Source organism: Callorhinus ursinus, unplaced genomic scaffold (genome assembly GCF_003265705.2).
Source record: "Callorhinus ursinus isolate GAN/ISIS: 27379988/994484 unplaced genomic scaffold, GSC_fseal_2.0 scaffold39, whole genome shotgun sequence".
In the NCBI taxonomy this organism is placed as follows: domain Eukaryota; kingdom Metazoa; phylum Chordata; class Mammalia; order Carnivora; family Otariidae; genus Callorhinus; species Callorhinus ursinus.
In genome coordinates, this window is record NW_027397101.1 from 8,794,863 (window position 1) to 8,819,611 (window position 24,749).

The window sequence follows — 24,749 nt, forward strand, 5'->3', positions numbered from 1 at the left end:
TCTCATAATTTTAAAGAGAGAACAACCTATATGCCAAAACTAAGGTTAAGTACTATAAAGTGATAGAATATGACTCTAAAAATGAAAAATAAAAAATATTTTTTAAAAAAGGGATGATGTTGAAAAAGTTGGAAAAAGAAAAATTAAAAAAAAAAGTTAAAATAATTAACTTTGAAAGAGTATATAATCATGGTAAAAAAAGCCATGAATTCTATATGCAGTATTCCCCTAGCGCTGGAGTTCTGCCCTTCTCATTGTTTGGTAAACTTGGTCTTGGCTGGCGGTTCTTGCTGATCTTCTGGGGAGGGGCCTGTTGCCGTGGTTCCCAAATATCTTTGCCGGAGGCAGAACTGCCCCGCCGTCACCCGGTCTGGGGTAAGTAATCTGCTCTGGTTTGCTCTTGGGAGCTTTTGTTCCCTGGAAGATTTCCATACAGTTTTGGAGAACGAGAGTGAAAATGGCGGCCTCCCAATCTCTGCCCCGGAGGAGCCGAGAACTTGGGGCCCCACTCCTCAGTGCACCCCCAGAGAAAAGCAATCACTCCTGTCTCTCTGGTCTCTGGCTGCACTCTGTGCTCACCCGGCCTGTGACTGAGCATTTCTATCTCTGGCACCCAAGTCGGTGTGGAGTCTCCAAACCTAGCAGATCCCTGCGGTGCACTCCTGCGCTGCTCCTGCGGGGGGAGGAAGTGGAGTGTCCTCAGATCTGCCGCTTGTTCGGTCCCTGCTGGAGGAACAGTGGCCTGACTGTGTCACGGATCACAGTTTATGGCAACCCCGAGCTGAGAACCCACTCGTCGGCTCCGTCTCTGCAGCCAGCTTCCCTGCTCTGATACCTGGGAACTCTGCTACACTCAGGCACACCTGGTCTTTCTGTGACCCTGAGGGTCCTTAGATCACACTCTCCCATGAGGGTTCCAACCCCCGCTTAGTCACTGGAGCAACGTCCCTCAGTGGAGCCGAATTCTAAAATTTCCGATTTTGTGCTCCACTGCTCTATCACCTGCCAGAAGTGGCCGATGGAGGCCCCCTTCTCCACCGTCTATTCTCCCGAGTATCGCCTCGGATTCACTTCTCTGCACATCCTACCTTCCAGAAAGTGGTCGCTTTCCTGTTCAGTGAGTTTTTGCTATTCATTTCTTCAATCTCCTGTTGAGTTCATAGGTGTTCAGAATGGTTTGATCCCTATCCAGGTGAATTCCTGAGACCAGACGAAGTCCATGTCTCCTACTCCTCCGCCATCTTGCTCCACCCCCTCTTAACTTCTTATTTTATCAATCATTATTGTGGTTAGTGAAGATTCCAATTCTACAACTGAAATAACTATGTATTTTCTGTCATAGGAAGTTGCTGATTTTTAAAGCATTTTCATCTTTAAATTAGATTGATGGTTTTAAGTATCAATAATAGCATCAATTTGACTTTCTGCGGGATAGGAACAAATAATCACGATTCTATGTAATAAGTCTTAGGGTAGTGAAATATGGTAGAATTCAATGCACACAGACTCCTGACAATTCTCTTTAAATTTGGACTTAGCATTTTTAACAATTATGCGTATGTTTTTAAAAGGAGCAGAAAGAATAGCTATTCTTATTACTATTTTGACTTGATATCGCAAATAGTTTGCTTGAAATGTATTATCTATTACTGATTATTGTACTTTGTATTAATACGTAGTGTGCAAGTTTCTTTATTTCTTAATGGGACTGTTAATGTCATTCTTTCCTACTAATAAAGTTATTTAATGCATTCTCTTAAATGACCTCATTTAATTTCCAGAGGGTTTAGATGAGTGTTACTATTTGTCAGTACTTAGAAGAGTAAATTTCTCTAAATAAATAAATAAATAAAAAATAAAGAATAGATTTCTCTGTGCTGCTGAATTTTACTATTTTTAACTCTGATATTGTTCCTTGCATTATTTTGGGTATTTTTTCTTTTTTTTTAAATGTTAGCCAATTTATTTACAGTTGTATTGCCAAGTCTATAATATCCACAAATTTTTCCCTTTTTAAAAAATTGAGGTAAAGTTGACACACAATGTTATATTGCCTTCAGGTGTACAACAATTTTGGGTATTTTTGACTCTTTATTCCTGAATATTTTAATTTGGTGATAGTACTTAATCCTTTGTAGTGCGTCAAGCAGCCAACTGAGTGGTAGATCTTGCTGCATGTTCACAAAATCTAGGATCTGGGAGAGGGGAGTGGGAAGGTCAGATGTGTAAGACAAAATTCTCCCTTGCCAAAGAAACTAATTGTATCTATATTGTTCATTCCCTTATTTTTCATCATGAAGCAAATATTAGTAACACTTTAAGGAAATAAGAAAGTTTCTGCTGATGAATCTGAGCTTCTGTTTCTTACTTTAGGGGAAGGATTGCATCTTAAACCAAAATATATTAAAATTTCTCACATTTCCATTTTCCATATTTAAAGGCCAAGATAATTATAGCAAAATATTGTAGAACTTTCTCTATACTTAACTAATAATAGAAAGCAGAGCTGTAGATAAACAGTACTGCATTCAGAGGAATAGTTGGTACAATTTACAGTGTTTGGGATGAATCTTTTTTGTAATAGCAGAGCAGTGAGTGGGAGTACATTGTGGTAGGAGCAGAAGTACTGAGTTAAGGAAGCATCTGGTGCATTTGGGCTTTGGTGATTATGCTCCTTGGGTTGAAGAGGAGTATTCATGTTGACTTGTAATGGGAGAGAAACTTGGAAATCTCACTGGCAGAGTCAAATCTTGGATCCCTTTAATGACTCAGGAGTCTAGATTTTATTCTAAAAGCAGAGCAGCATAGTTTACAGCTTATTGAACTCAGAAATGAAAGGTTATATGATATTTGAGGGGGATTAAAGTGAGAGCTATAAAGATGAATTGGTGCTAGGAGTGACTGCATGCAGAGAAAGGAGTTTGCTTTGTTTTGCTAGGGTTCAGTGTCTGAAAGTAAAGATGGAAGGATGCTGGTATAAGGACTTAATGCAGGAGACATTTTAATGGAAGAACTAGCTGTAGATGATGACAGGAGTTTTAGTAGATAAGAAAGTTAGGGATTGGGAAATGTTGACTATGAATGTAGAAGAATGGAAGAATCATGGTATCATTGATAACAGAATGTTTGCTGTTGAGGTTATTTTAGGCATGTTGAGTGTAAGAACTTTCAAAAAGCATTATACCTGTCAAGATTTGAACTCTAGGGATATATGGTACAGTTTGGAGATTATTAAGGCTTTGAAATTAATTTGGATGGAAATGATAATTTTATCACCAAAATATTGAGAGACATTATTTCGAGTGTTGAGTCAACCAGTCTGTCATCAGGTGTGTTAGGGATTGTTTTGAATGAAATCTGCCCTATTAAATGGAATGTTGACCTAGACACAATTTAACCTGTTAAGTCTTTATAGGAAACTTGTTTTATAAGATGGAACTGCTGACTATGTATTCATGGTAATCAAAGTCCTAGTAGATTTAAAATAAACTTTTCTTTGAATTTCTCCCCTTAACACTATTCCTTCTTCTTAGTTATATGTTTAAAGTGATGATGGTAGGTGTCTTATGGATAGGACATAGAAGTCAGTCATTTGCTCTAATTGTTGGTTAATTTGTTAGCATATATTTATTAATAAACATACATGTGATTAAAATACATCTTGAAGAAAATTTATCTCAATCTATTGGTTGAAGTTTTCTTTTTTTTTTTTTAAGATTTTATTTATTTATTTGACAGAGAGAGACACAGCGAGAAAGGGAACACAAGCAGGGAGTGGGAGAGGGAGAAGCAGGCTTCCCTCTGATCAGGGAGCCTGATGCTGGACCCTGGGATCATGACCTGAGCTGAAGGCAGACGCTTAATGACTGAGCCACCCAGGCGCCCCATGGTTGAATTTTTCTAAAAAAGCATACATTGGCTATTTTTATTCATTACAACCTGGTTTTCAGGTTTATAGGCCTTCCAGCACTCAGCGCATTGATAATACTCATGATGAGAGGTTAATCCTTCTGTTGCAGGCATGCTTTCAAAAGTGTGCTTTCCTTTTGGTTGTTTTTGATACAAGTTCTCGATGAACCATACACTGCATTTTATTATTTGTAAATGTGAATGTATAGGTTGTCACCTCCAGTCGGAAAAATTGAATTTATCACTCACTGCATATTTGAAAATGTAAAACATTATCCTCAAGTATGTAGTGAGTATTCATGTATGGTACATTCAAAGTATGACTTAGTGTGACTTTATGTAGCCCATACAATGTTTAAAGCACTCCAACCCTGTTGTGTTTCAGTGCACCTGCAGGAAAGACATGGTGAAAATCTCAATGGATATCTTTGTGAGGAAATTTCAGCCAGACAGATATCAGCTTTGGAAACAAGGAAAGGATATATACACCATTGATCACACAAAGCCTACTCCAGAATCCACACCTGAAGTAAAAGCATGGCTGCAGAGAAGGAGGAAAGTAAGAAAAGCATCTAGGAGGTAATGATTTCTTCACTTCCATCCCACTTGTACCTACTCAATAAAAATGGGTCATTGAACATGATGTTCTCAAAAACTATTCATTTGCTTCCTCCTGTTTATCCATCATAAATTTACTTAATATCTTACTGAAAATTTGAGGCAAAGTATTTATAATTCTTAAGTATAATAAATAAAATATAAGAAGGGGTGTATAATGTGCTTGAGAATATTCCTGACATGCTATGCATGGCAAAAAGAGCAGTCCAGGAACTTCCTAGACTCCTTACACTAATATACATTAAGGTTGTATTAGTGCCCAGTGTTCATCTCCATAGGTTTATCAACTCCAAAAACTTGATGTTGAACTTTTTCATTTTGCTACTGATTTTCTTTCTGACTTCAGTTGTTTTCTTCATTTGTCAAACATTTGAGATACTTTACTCATCAGGATACCTACATTTTGCTACATTTTATACACTTGGTTCTATTATTTTACAAGATGTAAAGCAGAGCATGTTTTATTTGTTTAATATGGTTGTCCATGTGAACTTTATTCCAAATTCCATTTTTGTGGCCAGGACCATTTCAAAAGCTTTTAGGTCATCTGTGCACATCTTGCTATCTTAAAACCCATTGAATGGAGCATGTGTTATGTTGCTTAGGTCTTTGGCAAACGTTTTAGGTTCTTATATTTTCTAGGTTTATATTATACTTTTATTTTCCAATATTGCTCATTGTTTTTCTTTCAGATTGTAAAAGTAATATTTGACATTGGAGAATATTTGTAAAATAAGGAAAAGAATAGTGAAGGAATCCCAAATTACTCATAACGTCACAATCCAGAGATAACCAGTGTTAATTAACATTTGGTAGATATCCTTAACATATGTGTTTATTATATTATATAATATACTTTTCCAAAATTGGGGCCATGCTCTGTTAACCCTTTGATGACCGGTTTTGTGTTTTTCATGTAATTAAATGATTTGGTACAGCATAATACTGAATGCCTGCATGTATTTAATCCCCTGTGTTTGGATCAATAGCTCATTTCTAGTTTTTTTTTTTTTTTTGCCATTATATAACAGTGTAATTTTAAACTTTGCCCACACTTCTGATGCTTATTATCTTACTCTGACATTTATTTTCTGCTATTTTAGAATGGTAGTGAGTGGAGGAAACTTAAGAACATGGAGTCAGACTTCTGCATTTTATAAGAGGTATACCTGAGGCATGGAATTAGTAGCAGAACTAAAACTCAGGTGTTCTTAATTTACCCTATAATTTACAGCAGTGATTTTCAAACTGTTAGTTTTCAAATCAATTTGGTAGACTAGGAACAACATTTTTAAATTAGGAAGTAAAATAGAATAAAAAGTATTATAGTTCTTTTCTGTGGTAAGTATTAATTCCTGATGTGTGAACATGTGTGTATGAGTGTGTCATGTCACTATCTAAAATAAAAAACTTATAATGGGTTGGTTTTATTAAAAAAAGTTTAGAAAATACTGATTTAGAGAGTCAGTGCCAAAAAGGCTACCTGTGGGAGGAGGCAGTAGTCAATCTGAGTTCAAAAGAAATATCAATAAAACATCTTGAGAATTGTACTTTAATGGATAGAAAACACAATACTTTAATTAGGTGTATGATCTGTTCTCCTAGTTACTAACTAGAGTGGCCCTTTTGGGTTGGCAGAGAACATAGATCTAAGACATTGAACAGATTTGAAATACCTTTTAGTAGGTTAAAATAATCAATGGACTTTGATCACCCAGTTAGAAAGCCTCATGTTAAGGACCTCGTTGATTATGCTCAGACTTGTGGCTTCATCATGGCATTTGTAATATCCTATCCAGGAAATGTAATGAAGTGAATGATTCATTGAAATCTCAAGGAAAAATCAGCTATCTTATTTTACATATGCTATGCTATATATAATGTGAAGATTTCCCACATGTCCAATGCACGGGTTTTCGGTAAAAGTGATAATGGTGATGATGATATCAGAACTGCCAGTAGCAGCCAAAGCTAATTTACATAGGTTATCCTTGGCTACTGCCCTCATCCCAGAACCCTGCCCTCCCTGACTTCCTGTAATGCATAGTGGTGTGTGTGTGTGTAGACATGGAAATACATGTTGCTTAGATTTGAGTTGTAATTCTTCTTAAATGATAGTGTTGGAAATGTTGTGTCTTATACAAAAAGCATCTACGACAAAGCCATCAAGTGACTTTCTGGAAAATACTGAGAAGAAAAAAATTAAAATGGTGTCCACTCTGAAAACAAGAATAGGTATAAGGTGTTTAATACATAGAGCCTGTCTCCTGTTTAATTCCTTTAGCTAATAATGATTTGGCATTTAATTTTAATGATATTCATGCATACTTAGAATTAAACGAAACTCAGGGAAGTGTATGGCCACTAGTTCACCTTAGAATGTAAATAATCTACTCAGATTTTAACAACAGCTTATAGATATCTCCTCTTTTCCTTTTCCTTTCTTTATTACCTAAAAAATATTTATGACTTTATTATCCCCTGTGTCATCATTTTTCACTTTACTTTTATTTTCAGACTTCTTTTAATATTGTTATAAAATTTTAGCAATGACATCTTCCCCAATAATGTTTAATAATCAATTATTTACAATTGTTTTAATTTTAATTTTTAGTAAATTGTTATTAAAACTGCTAAGATTTCAACTTCAAATTTAATCTATTAATTGTGAAGATTATTTTTGCATAATGATTAGAAAGCTATCAGTTTTTTCACTTCTTTCAGTAAGTGAAAATAACATTTGTATTGGTATGTGTTTCATCCTGTCCACTGCAAACATTCTGCTCTGACCACAGCTTCTCTTGTTAATAGTTTCCAGTGTACTGGTTCTCACTCTAAGAGGCTTAAGAATGAGGGGGACGAAGAAGTGTCACCTGCAGTTGATGGTGCAGAGGGCCTTACTGCTGACCAAGACCCAGAAGATCTCAAGGTCAATGAAAAACCAGAAAAAGCAGTGAAGATGGGGAACACAGAAGCATCTTCAGAAGAGGCTTCTCCTAGCTGGAAGCAGCTGGATCAGAATTCATCAGATAATATCAAACTCCCAGGTGAGAAACTGACTGATCATGTTTCACATGTAAGTTTTGAGGTGGTTGATGATCTGATGCCTTAAATCTGTTCTAGGACAGATATCTTACCTTTCCACATAGCTTAACCAGTAAGGCATCTAAAGCTATGAAGTAACAGTGAGGAGGCCAAGTGAGTGTTGTAGAAGTCTGGAGCATCCCTGCTATGTTTGATGGAGTTAGGAGAGAGCCAGGTGCCTATTTGGTTTACTAGAAAAAAAGATTCTAAAACAAAATTTTTTTTGGAGGGGTGCAACTCAATTTACAATATACAATACATTTTTGGAAAGCTTCTCCTAAATTTACATGGAACAGTAAAAACCAATTATAGATAATTCTTTGCAGATTCTTAGCTTTCAACTTAATTTTAAGAAGAAAATAAAGATTAAGATTTTAAAAAAGAATAATAAAAATCATTCAGTTTTGTGAAATGCTATGTATAGTCCCCTGGGTGTTTCTCTGTACTAAAGTCATCACCTGTAAGTCTCAACTAGTTTGCTTTCTTCCCTTTTATAGTATATGTCTCTGAAACTGCTGTAATGTTTTACCTCTTAAATATTTGTTGGAGTTTTTGTCCTTTTACTAATTGAGCTTATTGGCAATTTCTCATACTGCTCATCCAGTCTGTCTTTCAACTGTGGGACCCCCCAAATCTGGCCATCTACCCCTGCTTCCTCCTTATTCAAGGTACTGTTATCTCTTGACTGGACTGTTGCAGAAATTGCTTCTTTTCTGTTTTTTCAGTGTCCACCCTAGTCACCCATCCTAGTTGCTTCTCCATATGGCAGTCAGAGTGATCCTTTTAAAAGATGTAGGTGAGGTCTTGTCCCTACCTTCTTACTCTTATTCCACTTAGAGTAAAAGAAAAAGTCCTTATCATAGTCCTAATTTGATTCTCTCCTGTGTCTCCATTTTCATTACTTTTTGCTCTTGAAATATCTGTGTTTAAATAGAGTTTAAATAATAGACTTTCTTTTAGAGACTTAATACTTTATTGGAGAGTTAGACAAACATACAGTTACAATCCAGTGTGGTAAGTACCACAATAGAGGTGTATTGGTGATATACCAAGGAAAGACACCAAACAGACCAGAGGCTGGCCTGGCAAGGTTTCCTGGAATAGGTGATATCTGAATTGATTTGTGATGAATGGATAGAAAATTTCAAGGTGGAGAAGGTAGAGAAAGGAATAGCAAGCAATGCAGAGAACACAGTTATGCCATACTTATGGATTTTTAAACAAAATATTTTATTTACTTATTTGAGAGAGAGAGAGTGAGAGAGAGCATGGGTGGGGGTGGGGGCAGAGGGAGAGGGAGAAGCAGGCTCCCCGCTGAGCAGGTAGCCAACGTGGGGCTTGATCCCAGGACCTCGGGATCATGACCTGAGCTGAAGGTAGACGCTTAACTGACTGAGCCACCCAGGCACCCCTGAATTTTTTTAATGGTCCCTCACCATAGTCTTTAATCACACTGGATTTAATTAACCACTTGACGGATTACTGGGTGGTTTAGGCCAAGGGCACCCAGTTTTATTAGTTCTGTTGGTACATGGTTCCTTGTATTTTGACTTCCAGTGTTTGAGACCTGGCAGAACACTTAAGGTACAAAACTTGGCTGGCTCAGCATCAAAGGTAGTATATGATAGGTGAAATGATGCCTTTGAATGTTTGTAAGGGAGGGAGAAGGGTGAATGGAGATGGCAGTGGAAGAGACATGCTCGTGATGTCTTTTTCCCTTTATTTTCCATCAGTGTGTGATACAGGTTTAGTGTAGGACATACTTTTTATTTGGATTTATACAGCCTTCCATGTGTTCTTTCCCTACATTCTCTGAGCTGGAATGTTTCATTAGTAGCAGCTCTTAGCATCATGTATTGGAATATAATTCCTATTTTTAGAAAGATTTCAAATTGCTATTACTTTGGATAATTATTATTGCATTGGCTTTTGACATTGGTCAAAGTGTAACCTCTTTTTAATCTCTAATTTTGTCAGTAAATATATTCTTTTGCCAAACTCCAAGATTTCCCCTTAATAACGGTGAAGGCTCCATGGTGCTGTGGTGACCATTCCCACTCATGTCTATGGGAGTATAGAGGAGCAGTTGAAAGATAGAAAAAAAATTTTTTAAGATTTTATTTATTTATTTGACACACACAGAGAGAGAGAGAGCACAAGCAGGGGAGAGGCAAAGGCAGAGGGAGAAGCAGGCTCCCCACAGAGCGGAAAGCCCAACATGGGGCTCCATCCCAGGACCCTGGGATCATGACCTGAGCTGAAGGCAGATGTTTAACCAACTGAGCCACCCAGGCACGCCAAAAGATAGAAATTTTGTTGAGAATTATTATTGAGTAATAATGTAATGTAAGGTTTACTAACAGTCTTTGTTTCACTCCTCAGGAAATAGTTGCTTAAGCACATCTATAACAGAGGAAATACAAACTAAGGATGACCAAGCCTGTGGTATAATTCTACCTTCAAATCCCAGTGAAGCTGATGATTCCATATCTAGTGGCCATGTGACATCCAAGGAGTCAGACCCACCGAAGCTTCCATGGCCAAAGTCACCTGAGTCATGTTCCTCAGTGGCAGAGAGTAACTGTGTGTTGACAGAGGGAGAAGAGAGTGATGTGGAGAGCCGCAGGAGTGGCCTCGAACCTGGGGAAGTCCCAGCAGTCTCCAGTGGAGAGAGAAATGGCCTCGAAGTCCCTGGTGTATGTGGCAGTGTCTGTTTTTACTATATTTATTGTGTGGTGAGAGTATTTTCTGGAAACAGCATGCTGTGCATCGAAATCTTGCTTTAAGGTAGAAATAACATTTCACATTAATAGGTTTTAATCATATTTCCTTCAACGACTGGAAGGTAAACCTTTTGTGAACTCTGGTTCACATGGTGATAATTCAGAGAGCATGGAATTTTTGGCTACGTGCAGTAGCTTAATTTTCTTTTTCTGTAACTTTTTCTAAAATTGAACTTTGAGATAATTATAGATTCATTTGCAGTTGTAAGAAATAATATAGAAAGATCTTGTGTCCCCAATTTCCCCCAATAGTACCTTCTTGGAAAACTATAGTAGGATATCACAATGATACTGACATTGATTCTATTGGTTCTATTACCTGTTAATATTAACCATACTGAAAATGATTCACCTGCAGAGCTCTGACCTCCTCCTGCCATCAGTTAAACCTCTCGGTCCCAGGCTTCCCACAGCCTCTGTTTTAACTCACCTGGTCGTGCTTTCCCTTGTCTCCACCTGGGCTCTGATTCTAGGACCAGGTTGACCTTTCTGGCCGCACTCACTGACAGAAATAGGCCTTTTGTCTTTCAGAAAACTCAAGATCTCTCTTGATTGCTAGGCACGCCATTCTAACTCTTTGCATAGGGCCTCTCTGTTTCTCATATGTTCTTGTGCATTTATATTATATGCTTTTAGTATACACTGTTGCTTTAATCCTAAGATTGTGAATGGACCAGACAAGCTCCGATTGTGTGTAGTGATAGTCAGAATTCATTACCCTGTGTTGACCTATACAACTTGATGATGGAACTCAAGGACACAAGTAAGGAGAGTGCCAGTTTTTGGAGCTGATAAATTGAGCTGGCCACTGAACAGACCCACTTCTTGGTTGCTCTTGCTCATTTCAACTCACCACAGGCATTTTCACATCTTTAAATAACAAGGGAGATTAGATAAGGAAATCAGCTTGGAATAGTCAGTTCATAGTAATTTTAAAATATCAAATAAAGGGACACCTGGGTGGCTCAGTCGGTTAAGTGTCTGCCTTCAGCTCAGGTCATGGTCCCATGGTCCTGGGATCGAGTCCAGAATCAGGCTCCCTACTCGGCGGGGAGTCTGCTTCTCCCTCTCCCACTACCCCTGCTTGTGTTTTCTCTCTCTCTCTCTCTCTCTCTCTGGCAAATAAATAAATAAAATCTTTTCAAAAATATCAAATAAAATATAGATAATTTACTAATTTGACCCAATAACTTCTACCATTTTACGCATGATTGTATACCTACTGAACTATTAAATATTTGTCAAAAACATACAAGAAATAGAAAAATATGGTCTAATTTATTTGAAATGGTTGCTAAAGGAAATTTGAAAATCGTATTCATGTAATAATAAGCAAAATTTACAACTTAATTTTACATGGGGATTAAGCGCAGCTGAGCAGATACTGTGATTCTTTGTGGAATGGTGAATGAGTCAAATGCCGGTTTAAATTACGTTTACTCATATTCTTTAAACTAGAGTGGAACTGAAAGTAACTTTTCTATTTCCTTGTTTTCAATGGAGGTGATTCTACCCTCGGTGCCTTTAACCTTTATCCTTATCATTTTACTGAACAAAGACTGCCTGCATAGAAAAGCAAACACTGCCCTTGAGGCCTGAGTGACTTGGTTTGCCCCTTCTCAGAATCAGCTGTGTGATATTCTTTTCTCACACCATGGTGTCAGGCAGCCCTTCTAAGCAATACAGACCCATTTTGTTCTTATATGGTTTTGACTGTGTTTCTTAGTATTAAGTGTAATGCTGTGTATATGCTTGCAGCAGTCAGCTTTAGTCAGTCTTCCCAAGAAATATGTTATTTTTTGAACAGTGTCTGTCTCTGTCTATAATTGGGCTCCATGCTCTTCCTAGAATACACTGAAAATGTTTCATCTTACATGCTGTTCCTGCTGCCCTAAATACTCCTCTGAGCCCAAAGAGCTCCCTCAGTGCACTCAAGACTTCACTCAACTGTCTCCTTGTCAGAAAGGCCTTCTCTGATGGCCTCATGTAAAATAGATCCTTCCCATCTCTTTCCATTCCTTTGTTCTGCCCTTTTTTCCTTTATTGCACATTTCTTAAAAAAACAAAAAAACTATTTTCTTGAGAGAGAGAGAGAGAGCGCGCGTGAGCATGAGTGGGAGGGGCAGAGGGAGAGGGAAAGAGAATTTGAAGCCAACTCCATGCTGAGTGCGGAGCCTGATGTAGGGCTCAATCTCATGACCCTGAGATCACGACCTGAGCCGAAACCAAGAGTTGGAGGCTCAACCGACTGTGCCACCCAGGTGCCCCCTATTGCATATTTCTTAATGCTAAATGTATACTTTTTACTTGTTTATCGTTTGTGCCTTCCTCCTCTATAATGCACATTCCTTGAAAGCTGAGACCTGGTGTAGTTTTTCCTGCTGTAGCTCAGTTCTTACAACAATGTAGCACATGGTGAGGACTTGATAAATATTTCATATTAATTTTTAGCTGGTATAAACCACAGATATATCTCACCCTGTATTACTTTTTTTTTGAGGGGGAGGGGCAGAAGGAGAGGGAGAGAGAGAATCTTAAGCAGGCTCCATGCCCAGTATGGAGCCTGATCCGGGGCTTGATCTCACAACCCTGAGATCATGACCTGAGCTGAAATCAAGAATCAGACACTTAACTGATTGAGTCACCCAGGTGCCCTCATCCTGTATTATTTTGACATCCTTTCCTTACTCCCAGCTTTGATTAGAATGTTGTCACACATTTTCTCATAATCCTGTTTTGGTGTCAGAAGCCAGTGTAGTTTCTGTACTTCCAGCTACTGCTTCTTCAGCTTACAGGGACATTTCTGAGATTCCTTTCTTTCCTAGTCAATTGTTGATGAAAACCCATTAGTTTCAAACTCTTTCTCTGAGCATCTCCCCCCTCACATCCTGGTTTTTGTTGTTGTTATTGTTGTTGTTTTGAGTGCATGGGCAAGAAAGCTTGTAAGTAGGTTCTATCCAAAGATGTCAAGGGGCATATGGCCTTTTCATATACCTTTGGAAGGAAAAATATAGTTTGGAGAGACCAAGACAAAAAATTTTATATAAAATTTAAGTGGTTTCAAGATGACAGTAATGTACTATATTAAAAAAAACTTTAAATTTCTTATTTGATCCTCAGAGAAGTGATGATTTATTTCTGAATGGAAGGAAGCATACAGGCTCACTTTGGCATTATTGCTTTCTGGATAAGGATAGGAAGCAAAATAATCTGCCAGATTTTCACATGTGGCCAGCATAGAGGTGACCAATTGCCACAGTTCTGTATTGTCATGAATATATAATCCTAAATTTAGACTAGTTTGAAAGAACTTTTGAAAACTTGCTAACTGCTGAGTTAATTGCAAGTTTGATAAGCCTACCCTGCACCACAGATTGTGTTTTAATATGCACTGGAAGGATAGTTAATTGATCTCTTGGTAAAATAACTAATAGAATGGATTCCTATTCCTTTTGACTTACAGGTTTAAGACTTTTTTTTTTTTTTAAAGGACTAATTCCCCAGGAGGTAAATAAGTATAAGAATTCTTTATAATTAAATTGTCATAAATCATTGTGAACCATGGTTTTTTATTCAAAACAAGTCTTTAACTGTGGTTCTTCTCCACTTTTGTTCTGTGACCAGAGAATAGAGGGAGAAACCAAAACTGCTAAAAGTTGGCGCCATCCACTGAGTAAGCCTCCAGCAAGATCCCCACTGACTCTGGTGAAGCAGCAGGCAACAAGTGATGAAGGTGAGCTTGTGATGTTTTGCAGTGTTTATTCTGATGATATTCAGCATTATTCTGTTTGTTATAACAAACTTGTCTAAAAATTGCTTGGTAGAGCGGAAATTTGACCAAGTTGCAAAGACATACATACCATAAGGAGATCATAAGTAATAAACAGTTTACAGGCAAAAGGAATTTGGATCTTAAGGGTAAATCCTTGCTTCATATAAGCTAGCTATGTTCCTAGTCAAAGTTTTTCCATTTTATATGGTGGGATAAAATTGGTCTTTTCTGACATTCACCTTAAGATACTCTAGAGGAAGTTGAGAATCACTTCTCTAAAGGCATCAAATCATGGAGTTACCATGCTGTAGGTTTCTTTGCATTGTCTTTATTTTTAACTTGAGTCCTTTAAAATTATTAACACCATCTTGAGTAAGAAACTATGTGTAGTACCTCCCTATCCTGTTATGCCTGGTATGTGGTGAAACATCTTTTCTCCTTAACTAGATTTTACTGACATGGCTTGATGTGAAGTAGTTTCATTTACAACCAGTTACTATTCCTGGATGTAAAATTCATCTTTTGTGTTACCTGGCTACCCTTTTTACCTTTTTCCAAAAATGTCTTTTTGTTGCCTTCAGTTAAAAATCAGACCACTGACTAGCTATTTCTTCCTTGCAAGTGTCTCATAGCATCCGGGGGGCCTTATTTTTTCCTTCTCTAAAAAGTTCAGTTTAAATAGGTTTTCTATAAAAAACCCTTCGTCAAAGTATTGTCCTTTACTGGTGTAAATTGTTAAGGTCCTGTGCCTGTGAAGATGTTGTCAATGGAGTAATGTGAACCTTGGGTTCAGGCTTCTTGTTTGATATGAATACAGTCATCAGGGTAGACATCTGTAGCAGATTTTTTTCTTTTTTACTCACGGTCTTCTTTTATACCCCATGGTTAGTTAGGAAAAAAGATAATCAGTGTAGGGATCAGATAATGATTGTAGCAATTTCTAGAACACCAGTCAAAGGTGGAATTCTGTCTCTAGTAATACAAGTAGTGAAATATATTCATGTTTATTTCCAGTATCATCATGTTCATTTCTTCTTTCTCCTACTTTATCGTACCCAGCACAAACCATTTTCCCGTTAGTGTCAAAATAAGGAAAATTCCGTATAAGGTAATTACTGCTTACTGTACATTACTTTTGAATTTTAATTACCCTTCTCCATCATCACCTGTGTTTAGTGTAGCTTTTTCGGAGGGAATGGATTATACTAACACATAAGGAAAACTACTTTTTCCTGTGTCCTTATTTTCCCAGGTGGTTTATTTCGATGTGGGCCATCATGAATTGGCCTGGAGTTTCTCCATGGAGAGTAGTTTTGATTTCAGTCAGTATGGCTTACAAAATTTTTAAGTGAATTGGTTTAACAAAGTCATCTCAAGCATTTAAGATTAAATGTCTTGCTGAAACATTGGGGTGATTGTAGCTTTTGCAGTCATATGCTCTGTATTTTAATATGTTAAGGACATAGTATAAAGGTCCTCTGAGGATTTTTGAGAATTGAAAATTAAAAAATCAGAGAGTTTTAGTGATGACTAAATATTTTTACAAGTTTCCATACTAACAATGGGGAATATATTCTGCATCCTGGAGTAAATTATATTTGACCCTTGAACAGTACTGTAAATGTATTTTCTCTTCCCTATGATTTTCTTAATAAAATTTTCTTTTTGGGATGCCTGGGTGGATCAGTCGGTTAAGCGTCTGCCTTCAGTTGAGGTCATGATCCCGGGGTCCTGGGATGAGTCCCACTCCTTGCTCTGTGGGGAGCCTGCTTCTCCCTCTGCCTGCCCCTCCCCCTGCTTGTGCTCTCTCTCTCTGACAGATAAGTCCTTAAAAACATATTAAAAAAATAAAATTTTCTTTTCTCTAGCTTACTTTATGGTACGAATACAGTATATAATACATATAATATACAAAACGTGTTGATCGACTATGTTATTGGTAAGGCTTCTGGTCAACAGTAGGCTATTAGTAGTTAAGTTCTGGTGGAGTTCAAAGTTATATGTGGATTTTCAACTGCATGGGGGTTTGGCCACTCTAACCCACAAGTTGTTCAAGGGTCAACTGTATTTATATCATGGGGCCCTTGAATGTTACCTCTGCCTTTTGCCTCTGTGCATGGTACCGTTGGAAGTGAATGAACATCACCATTATTAGAAAATGATGAACAGTGGGATTAGTGCTCATTGGGGGAACACAACTCCAAATCCAACTTCTTTTGGAAATTTTTCTACCCTAACTACTGGGCTCCTTTTGCATTCCTCATATACAAGTAGGTGTATGTCAGTCAGGAGCATAACTAGGTTAGAGCATCTGAGAAGTTGTCTCTAAACAACAGTTTAGTCTTCTGCTGGTAAATGAGCATTTTCTACTGAACCTGGAATTTGACTCCCTATCAGAAAAACAACAAAGGGAAAAAAATACTGATCCAGACCCTCTGGGAATTTATGTGCAGCTAGGAATTAAGAGTCACCGGTAAGTTGCTCTTCTCAAAGGACAGTGAAGTGGGCTCTTTGATATCCAAATGATGTGAAACTATAGAGACCATTCTGGTTAGTGGCAGATCCAGTAATTACAGATACTGCAAGAATTTCCTGACTCAGCCTGTTCTTTTCCTGGAAGATTTTCCGTGCTTACCAGCAAAACACTGGTTGTTGGTGGTAGAGCAGAGAGGGGATACATAAGAAAAGAATGGTGTTAGAATATAGTGTCTTTACATAAAAACTAGTGTCTAATTCTTCTTTGTTTTTGTTTTTAGTGAAAAAAATTTTAAATATATACTGAATTGTATACTAAAATGTATACTGTCTCTGGTTTTCTTTTAATTGAAATGTTTTTCAGTTACATTTTTCCTTAAGTTAGGCAGCTTACAAGGTGATCCTGAAACATGGATTAATATTCTATATTTTTTCTGTTTATTAAAGTAATTATACAAATGTTGAATTACAACATAAACTTGAAAGAGTTGGGTGGGTCTTTTTATTTTTGAAGCATTCCTTATACATACACCTATCCTCCTCTTGTGATGTGTCAACATAATAGCATATTCCTGTTCTCCAATTTCAGCGCTTTGTGGTTGAGTGCCTGTAGGGAAGGAGAGTGTGTGTGCAGCAGGAGTGGACCAGGCAGGCTCCAAGAACAGCACTCTTGCCTGGCCTCAGAGCATACTGAGAGTGAGGGGATAGACCCACTAGGGTTGACAAGCTCAGAAATCTGCCACAGTATTTCTTTTTCCTTGGTTGGTGAAGATGGGGGCGCAAAGGCTCTCATACATTTCCCTTAATATTCCAGCTTTGATACAGGATAAGTGACTTTAAGGCCATCATGATCCAGTACCAGCTTCGCTCTCCAGTTTCATTCCTCTCAACTATCCTCCATGAATCCTCCTCCTTTTCATCCATTCAAACAACTTATTTTTTCCTTCTCAATGTAATCTACTGCTTTTTACTTCCATGCACTTCCCCCAATTATTGCTTTACTTGTACTACCGTTTTTCTTCTTGAATCATTCTCTGCTCATCACTTCTCCTTTCCTACTTTTGCTGTCCTGTTATATGCATACTTACTTAGCTTTAGAATGCCACTTGTCACTTTATATTGTGCTTCATTATTTGTCTGTCTCCCTATTCTCACTCCTTTTATCTTGCCTTCCCTGCCTTGTCCAAGGTTAACCACTGTGGCTTAAATCACCCGTGGTTCCAAAAGCAGGAAAGCCTTGGTGATCAGTAACTTTGAAATCAGCCATTAGTCAAATACTTTAATGTGATATATGCTTTCATGTTAAAGGAAAATGTAAGTTCTTGCCCAGGAAATATCCTCTGTATGTGTATATGTGTAGGAAAGCATGCAGTTTTAATTAGCTGGAGATATCAGCTAACCCAGTTTTGTATTCTGACTGTCTTAGAATCTTCTCTACCACTGTGCAAATCCTAGGACATGCTCAAAGTTAAAACGAAGCCACCACGTTGCAGACATGGCCAATGCCTTGGAGACCTGAGGGCCCCCAGAGTAATGATATCCCAGTGGGATAGTTGCTTGGCTAGCACCACAGTGTGTATTTGTATTTGTTGCCTTTCTTCCCAGTTTGAGGTCATTCAGATTCAAAAATATGTTTAACTCCTCATGCTTTTGCTGACTAGGGTTTTCATCAGCAGCACTCTAGGCTGCTGACACAGACTCCAGACCTCTTCCTCTAGTGGATATTCTGAACATGAATTTTGTCAAGACTCCCTGCCTGACCCCTCATGGTTCATTCTTTGTTCTCTGTAGCTATCATCCTGCATATATGTATGCATTTCTTTTAAATTTACATTTGTTTTCAATGTAAATTTTCCAGCTTTTCCCACTATGGACTTTCAAGATGTTTACTGCTTTTGTACTTACTGTGCACCTAACTCCCTTGGTGAATTGATAAGTTTACTGTTTCTCAAGCAAGTGTGCACTAAGGACAGCTCCATGAATACAGAGGAGGCATCATGAACATGTAGTGGCTGATGCAGTAATACTCTACACAGTGATCCCCACCAGTGTGGGTGGCGGTTGGAGTTGACATAAAATGCTGTCAAGTGGAGTTTTGCTGGAGACTTTGAAAAGTAAGTTGAAAGTTTATAAGAAAATATACAAGATTGTTATCAGGTGATCTTAATTTTGTTTTGTAAATTGGTAATTTTTCATAGTCAAATACATTTTTTTTAAATTTGGGCAAAAATGTATTTTAAAGAGACATGGAGTGTCAAGGTGTGATGGATTAGATTACCAAATAATCCTCCAATTACAAAAGAACTAGAAATAATTGATAAAATAAAGCAATCAACCTTTATACACGCATGGCAGGGCAGAACCACATAAAGTATTTCTCCCTGACTACAGTCATGGTCACCTGGCTCCAGTTCTCTGTTAGCTAGGAGACCTTCCATGCTTCGACAGCTGTGTTTACAAAGTAGGGAATGTAGCAGCATCTGCCACATGGAGTTGTTTTGAGGGTTAAAAGACTATGTGTAAAGCATTCAGAACACTGGCATGTAATGAATGTTTGTTGTTGTTGTTGTGATACGATTATGAGGAGCAGGTGGAAGGTGATAGCTGAGCTCTCAAGAAATGAGGAAAATCCAGAGGGGATTCAGAAAGAAATGACATCAGATTGGTAGGGAGAGCTAATGTTGTGGCTGTTTGGGGTAAATATGCTGGGACTAGAGTGGAAGCTTGGAAATCAGAGTTAAGACCCCATAGGATCCCTCAGACACACAGAGCTGGATTCTTTTTTTTTTTTTTAAGATTTTATTTATTTATTTGACAGAGAGAGACACAGCGAGAGAGGGAACACAGGCAGGGGGAGAGAGAGAGGGAGAAGCAGGCCTCCCACGGAGCAGGGAGCCCGATGCGGGGCTCGATCCCAGGACCCTGGGATCATGACCTGAGCCGAAGGCAGACGCAAAGCTGGACTCTTAAAAGCCTATACCCTTTTTTAAGGGTGTACTAGGGAAAAGCAACCAAAACTGACCATAGGCATAGGCCGAGGACAAGAGGGCTTGCCACCTGGGTCTGGGCTTGAATGGGGAAAGGTGGTAGGTTAATCAGAGAAAGTCACCCTCATAATTCTTAACCATAGGACTGCCATCAGATGTATCTCAAGTCAGAAGTTTAAAATAAAAGTGGGTCCCGACTGTTGTTTCTAGGGCGTCTAGCAGAAGCAATTAACGAAGTCTTTTGAACCCACTCTGGAGCGGGATCTGGTTTATTACTGGGAATAGGCTGACTCGAGTCCTGGCCCAGTGGTCTCTTACCAGGTTTGGTTTTTTTAAAATTTTACTTAAAAATTAGATTGCCTGATTTGAGAGAGAAACAGAGCATGGGCGGGAGAGAGGCAGAAGGGGAAGGAGAGGGACAAGCAGACTCCCCGCTGAGCAGGGAGCCCAGCATCGGGCTGGATCCCAGGAGCCTGGGACCGTGACCTGAGCCGAAATCAAGAGTCAGATGCTTACTCCACTGAGCCACCCAGGCGCCCCACCCCCCCCTTATCAGCTTTTTGACTGAGATTGGCCTCAGTGTCTTCGTGGGTGAAATTTAAGAATTGGCCAGAAATGGTCGGGATTTCTAATTTACAGGCTCAGGAATGGATTTTTGGCATTTTAAATTACCCTGAAATCACACATGGTGATACGTTGAGCTCATCCCCAGTGGACCAAATTTTTATTTCTAATTCTTCAACTATAATTTTATGATTTCTAGAATAATTATACAGAAAGATTGAAGGACACAGATACCCATCTGTACCATGTTTACCCAACTGCAAAGGTGACCCCACCCACAAGTTTGAAAATTGACAAGATTCAGATTAAAGCCCTGCTATGGCTCTAATTTTCTCTAATCTGAACTGTCTGGATAACTTTATAAATCATCAATTCAGCAAGTGCAGTACGGTAATGAGCTGCTAAGCATCTCTTTGAAATTAAAGACAGCTTAGACCCTGATCCCTATCTCTGTAACGTCTGCATGCCTTGAGGGTTAGATTAGAAGTGTATTTCAGGCAGTGTTACAGCAATTTATTTTTTTAGACAGTCTGTCTCTATTAATATTATAATTCATTTAGTAATGGATTAAATATTTAAATATAGAGATGGAAGAGATGGAAATTACCGCTTTAGTTAGAGATTATTCTTGGTGTTTGACCATTATTTAACCCATCTAACCTAGGTTTTCAGTTATTTTAAAGAATAAAATGTATGCATTTAAGTACAGTTAAGTAGGGAAAATCTCAGGAATGCAAGTCTGACAAAATTTGATTACTTTCCCAAATGATTTTCTCTGTTTCACACTCCTTTTTAAAAAATGCTCATGTTTATAATGCAAATTGCATGCTGAATCGGTCTGAAGCACTTTTTCCCATGACTAGAACTACCCACTGATTTCACTTTATTGGAGATTTTTGTTTTCTTCTGGGATTGCATGGTATTTCCTGTGGTATTTTCTGAAATTTAGCCTGGGTCATTCGGTCACTGTAAGTCCTACTAGTGTACAAGCTGGTTCCTGGGCACTTTGCAATTGTCCCTCTAACAAAAGGACATTATTTAGAATTGGCTGTTTCACTTTACCTTTGGTAGATAGTTGTTTTAGGGGAGAATTATGCCCTTCAGTCCCTAGCATGCTATAACTCCCTCCTTTCTAACAGAATTGGTATAGGTGTGCCAGTCTTCATTTTATTTCTTTTAAGGATTAAGTGGATATGCTGACCAAATACAATAGTGATGTCTTTTATTGATTCAAACTTTACAAATATTATTTAAGTATTAAATTAGATAACAATTTTATTTTAAATATTGAAAGAACCTGTTTGTTTTGCCAGATGGTAATGAGTACATGACTGTTTATGGTGGCAACCAGAAACCTTGTTCTAGTCTTTTGTTGGCTGTTAATGGCTATGTTGCCTTGGGAGAACAGTCATGTAATCTCTCTAAGGCTTATCATGTTTCCTAGTTTCTTTCAAACCCTAAAGTTTCATTCAAACTTGAATCCTATGAAAATATAGTAGGAGAGGATACTGTGTAGTCCCTTGCCTCATGTTAGCCTTTCATTGAAAAGCAAAATAGTGAAGTATAGGAATATCCCTCAACAACAGTGTTTCCCCTCTGTAAAAAGTTCCCTGCAACTTAAAAAAACAATGCTGTTTTATGACTGTTGCATGTCATCCTCCAAATGTTACTAATTTTTACATAATGATCTCTTTGTTCCATCAATTCTTATTAGCTTGAGGTAATATTATACTTTCATAATAAGCACAGTTGTATTTTTGTCTGTTTAAGCAATAAAACAGCAACTTCAGCAGATTACTAAGTAGATTGGCTGGAATGTTTGTTGATAGGTCACAGCCAATGTTTTCTTGCATTATGTGGACATAAAACATTAAATGTTGTTGGCACTCAGATTTAATGGATATTTTATCTAGCACTCAGCTGTGTAATAATTGTTGGGCATTCTCAGTTTAGCTTGATTTCTTTCAGTAAATTCCATCGGAAGCCCCAATGGCATCGACTTTTACTGCAATATGGGGAATAAAAATCAAAAACACCTTGCTCTTATTATGCTAGTGGCTTCATAAGGGTTTGAATTAGAGGGAAAAATGCTAGCTTTTAACTTACATGGTTGCTTTCTGTACTTTTTAGAATAGTCTTGGACCTTTTTTTTCAGAGAAAACAATAAAGCCCATATTTTTATAATACATATGTATATGTGCTGGAAATAATCTTTTTTTTTTTCAAACAATGGTTGGCATGAAATCTTATGATCAAGCATCTGAGTGTGCTAAAAGCATTGGGTTTGTAAAATGATAGTCAAGACTTTGATTCTTTTGAATTCATGTGTGTATCGTTACTCTTAAAGTCTGGTAGAAACATCTGAGGGATAGCTTTTGCTACTACAATTATGTGGTTCATTCCATTCTTTAGAAAAATAAATTACTGTATTAGGTTGAAGTGTATAAAATTGCTAATATTTGATTTTTTCTCTACAGAAACTGTAATTTCATACAACTTAATGTATTACTCTACATTTCCTTACACTTGTACACAACCCCTTTTCCCTGGAGACAAAGATGTCTTAACCCCATAGACCATTGAATTATCCTACATTTTGTACCATATTTTCTGCATTTTTATTTCCACCTTTTGTTTGGTTATGAAACTAACTATGAAGATCAAGAATAAGTGTGCGAAGTTTACATAGATTTTAAAATTTAATTTTATGATCACTTGATGGCCTTTATTTTCTTTGTTTTGTACCTGACTACTGAAAACTTAGTCCTGAGGTGGCAGTGTTCTGCAGGTTGATATCTGGGGACTATTGTCCTGGATTTTAGGAGGGAACTTTTCCCTGTTGCGGTTTGGGGGGTGGTTGCTTAAGTGACATGTGTAAGGCTCCCAGAGAGTGAGTGATTAGGACTCTGATAGGATTAGGAATGATATTAATGATTATCATCATTTCAATTCTGTATAGAGTTGTGTTTTTTTTTTTTTCCCTTTTCTCTGCATCTTAGTTTCCCAGTTTTAGGAAAATGATGAGATAACTACTTTTTTAATATGTATCAAAGGGATCTCTAAATTCTATACCAATATTCCATTGTTTTATTGCTTATGTTTTGTTTTGGGGAAACATTTTCAAGATTGAACCATGCAGCGATTTTTGCAGTGCTAATAAAAAGGAATTGAAACTTAAGGAGAAAAGGTTTGCTATAATATGTGAACATGTTTGAATATTACTCAAATATTTCCATAGTTGTTAATGTCTTTTCTTAAGGAAATATACTTTATAGTGTTTGTAAGTCAGTTTGCCAAGGATCTGGAGTAAGAATGTTCTTGGGAGAGAACAGTGAGTGCAAAGGCCCCCCAGAGGGACTGAGTGTGGCATGTTTGACGAGCAGCAAGAAGTATAACTGACAGGACTACTGGATGGCTTTGGATGTGGAGAGGCAGAATAAACATTTGCCACCACGTCCTCTTCTTACTTCTCTGCCTTCTCTCACACAGTCAGTGCCCTTGTTCCCCTAGTCATTGGCATTGTGGCTGCTCCATATAAAGTTCTTGTCTGTCTCCTTTGCAGCTGTTCTGTTTAAAATGCCAAGCAACTCCCCTGTCAGGGCTTGGGGCAAAATGTCTCAGGATCCTGCTTCCTTTACATAGATGACCAGGGCTGACTGTTAGCTAAGGGGAGCTTTTTTTGGCATGTAAATTGTAACATGCTAGTGGTCCTTTGCTTAGAAATCTTGTTCAGCCAGTTTTTGACTTTGTATTATAGATGCTGTTAATGAAATAGTTTAGGAAACTGGAGGTTTCTCCCCCGGGAACTTTTGAACTCTCTGAAGGCAAAGGACTGTTTATTTTTACTTCTGATTTTCAGCATCTGTCCTATTGCCTAGCACACTGTGAGTTTCATATGCTCACTCTTTCACCTGTCTTTGATTTGATGCTCAGAATAAGCTCCTTTTGCTACCATGTTGTCAGCTAGTTTTCCAAAGATAGGCCAGCTTTCCTTTGGGAGTTTTCTTCTCCCCATCCCTAACACAGTGTGAGAATTGACCATGCTGCTTTCTTCCTACTGTATACATTATTAGTAATTGTTATTTACTATTCTGGAAGGTAGATGGTATTATCGTCATTATTCCTGTTGAGGAAACTGAGCTCAGAGACTTCAATTCACTTGTCCAGGGCCATAAGGCTGGTAGTTGGTAGATAACAAGCTTTAAATCCTGTCTAGTTTCCAAGTTTGTACTCTTTTTACTTTATCACATTAGGACCAGACAGTCCCAGTTCTGATAAAAGAAGCTGAAGTGAACACATATAAATGTCTAAGAACCGGCCATCTCTGTTGAGTAGTCCCTGTTGCTGTCATGTGTATTGTAAGAATGTGTACATATGAGCTAACATTCTTTAATGAGTTTAAGTAACATTGGTAGTGCCACAGTTCTCCATGAAGTCCAGCTCCCCAGAGGTACTATAAGTATCAGGACATTTTTGTGTAATAGGAATTTTGAAGGAGTGTACTTTGGGATCTTTCTTTCTTTCTTTCTTTCTTTCTTTCTTTCTTTCTTTCTTTCT

General features: G+C 37.8%; 1 protein-coding gene across 9 annotated transcripts in view; it reads left to right on the forward strand.

Moving 5' to 3' along the window:
* KDM4C (lysine demethylase 4C) overlaps positions 1-24,749 on the forward strand; it is a 586,257-nt gene that overhangs the window by 354,880 nt on the left and 206,628 nt on the right. For 8 of the 9 annotated variants that reach the window (XM_073880748.1, XM_025887837.2, XM_025887836.2 and 5 more), the window contains 4 exons: positions 4,295-4,488; positions 7,339-7,574; positions 9,994-10,307; positions 14,019-14,127. In XM_073880748.1, coding sequence (XP_073736849.1) covers positions 4,295-4,488; positions 7,339-7,574; positions 9,994-10,307; positions 14,019-14,127 — 853 coding nt within the window. Of the gene's footprint in view, positions 1-4,294; positions 4,489-7,338; positions 7,575-9,993; positions 10,308-14,018; positions 14,128-18,499; positions 18,720-24,749 lie in introns of those variants that run through there. The other variant, XM_073880752.1, reaches the window with a different exon arrangement.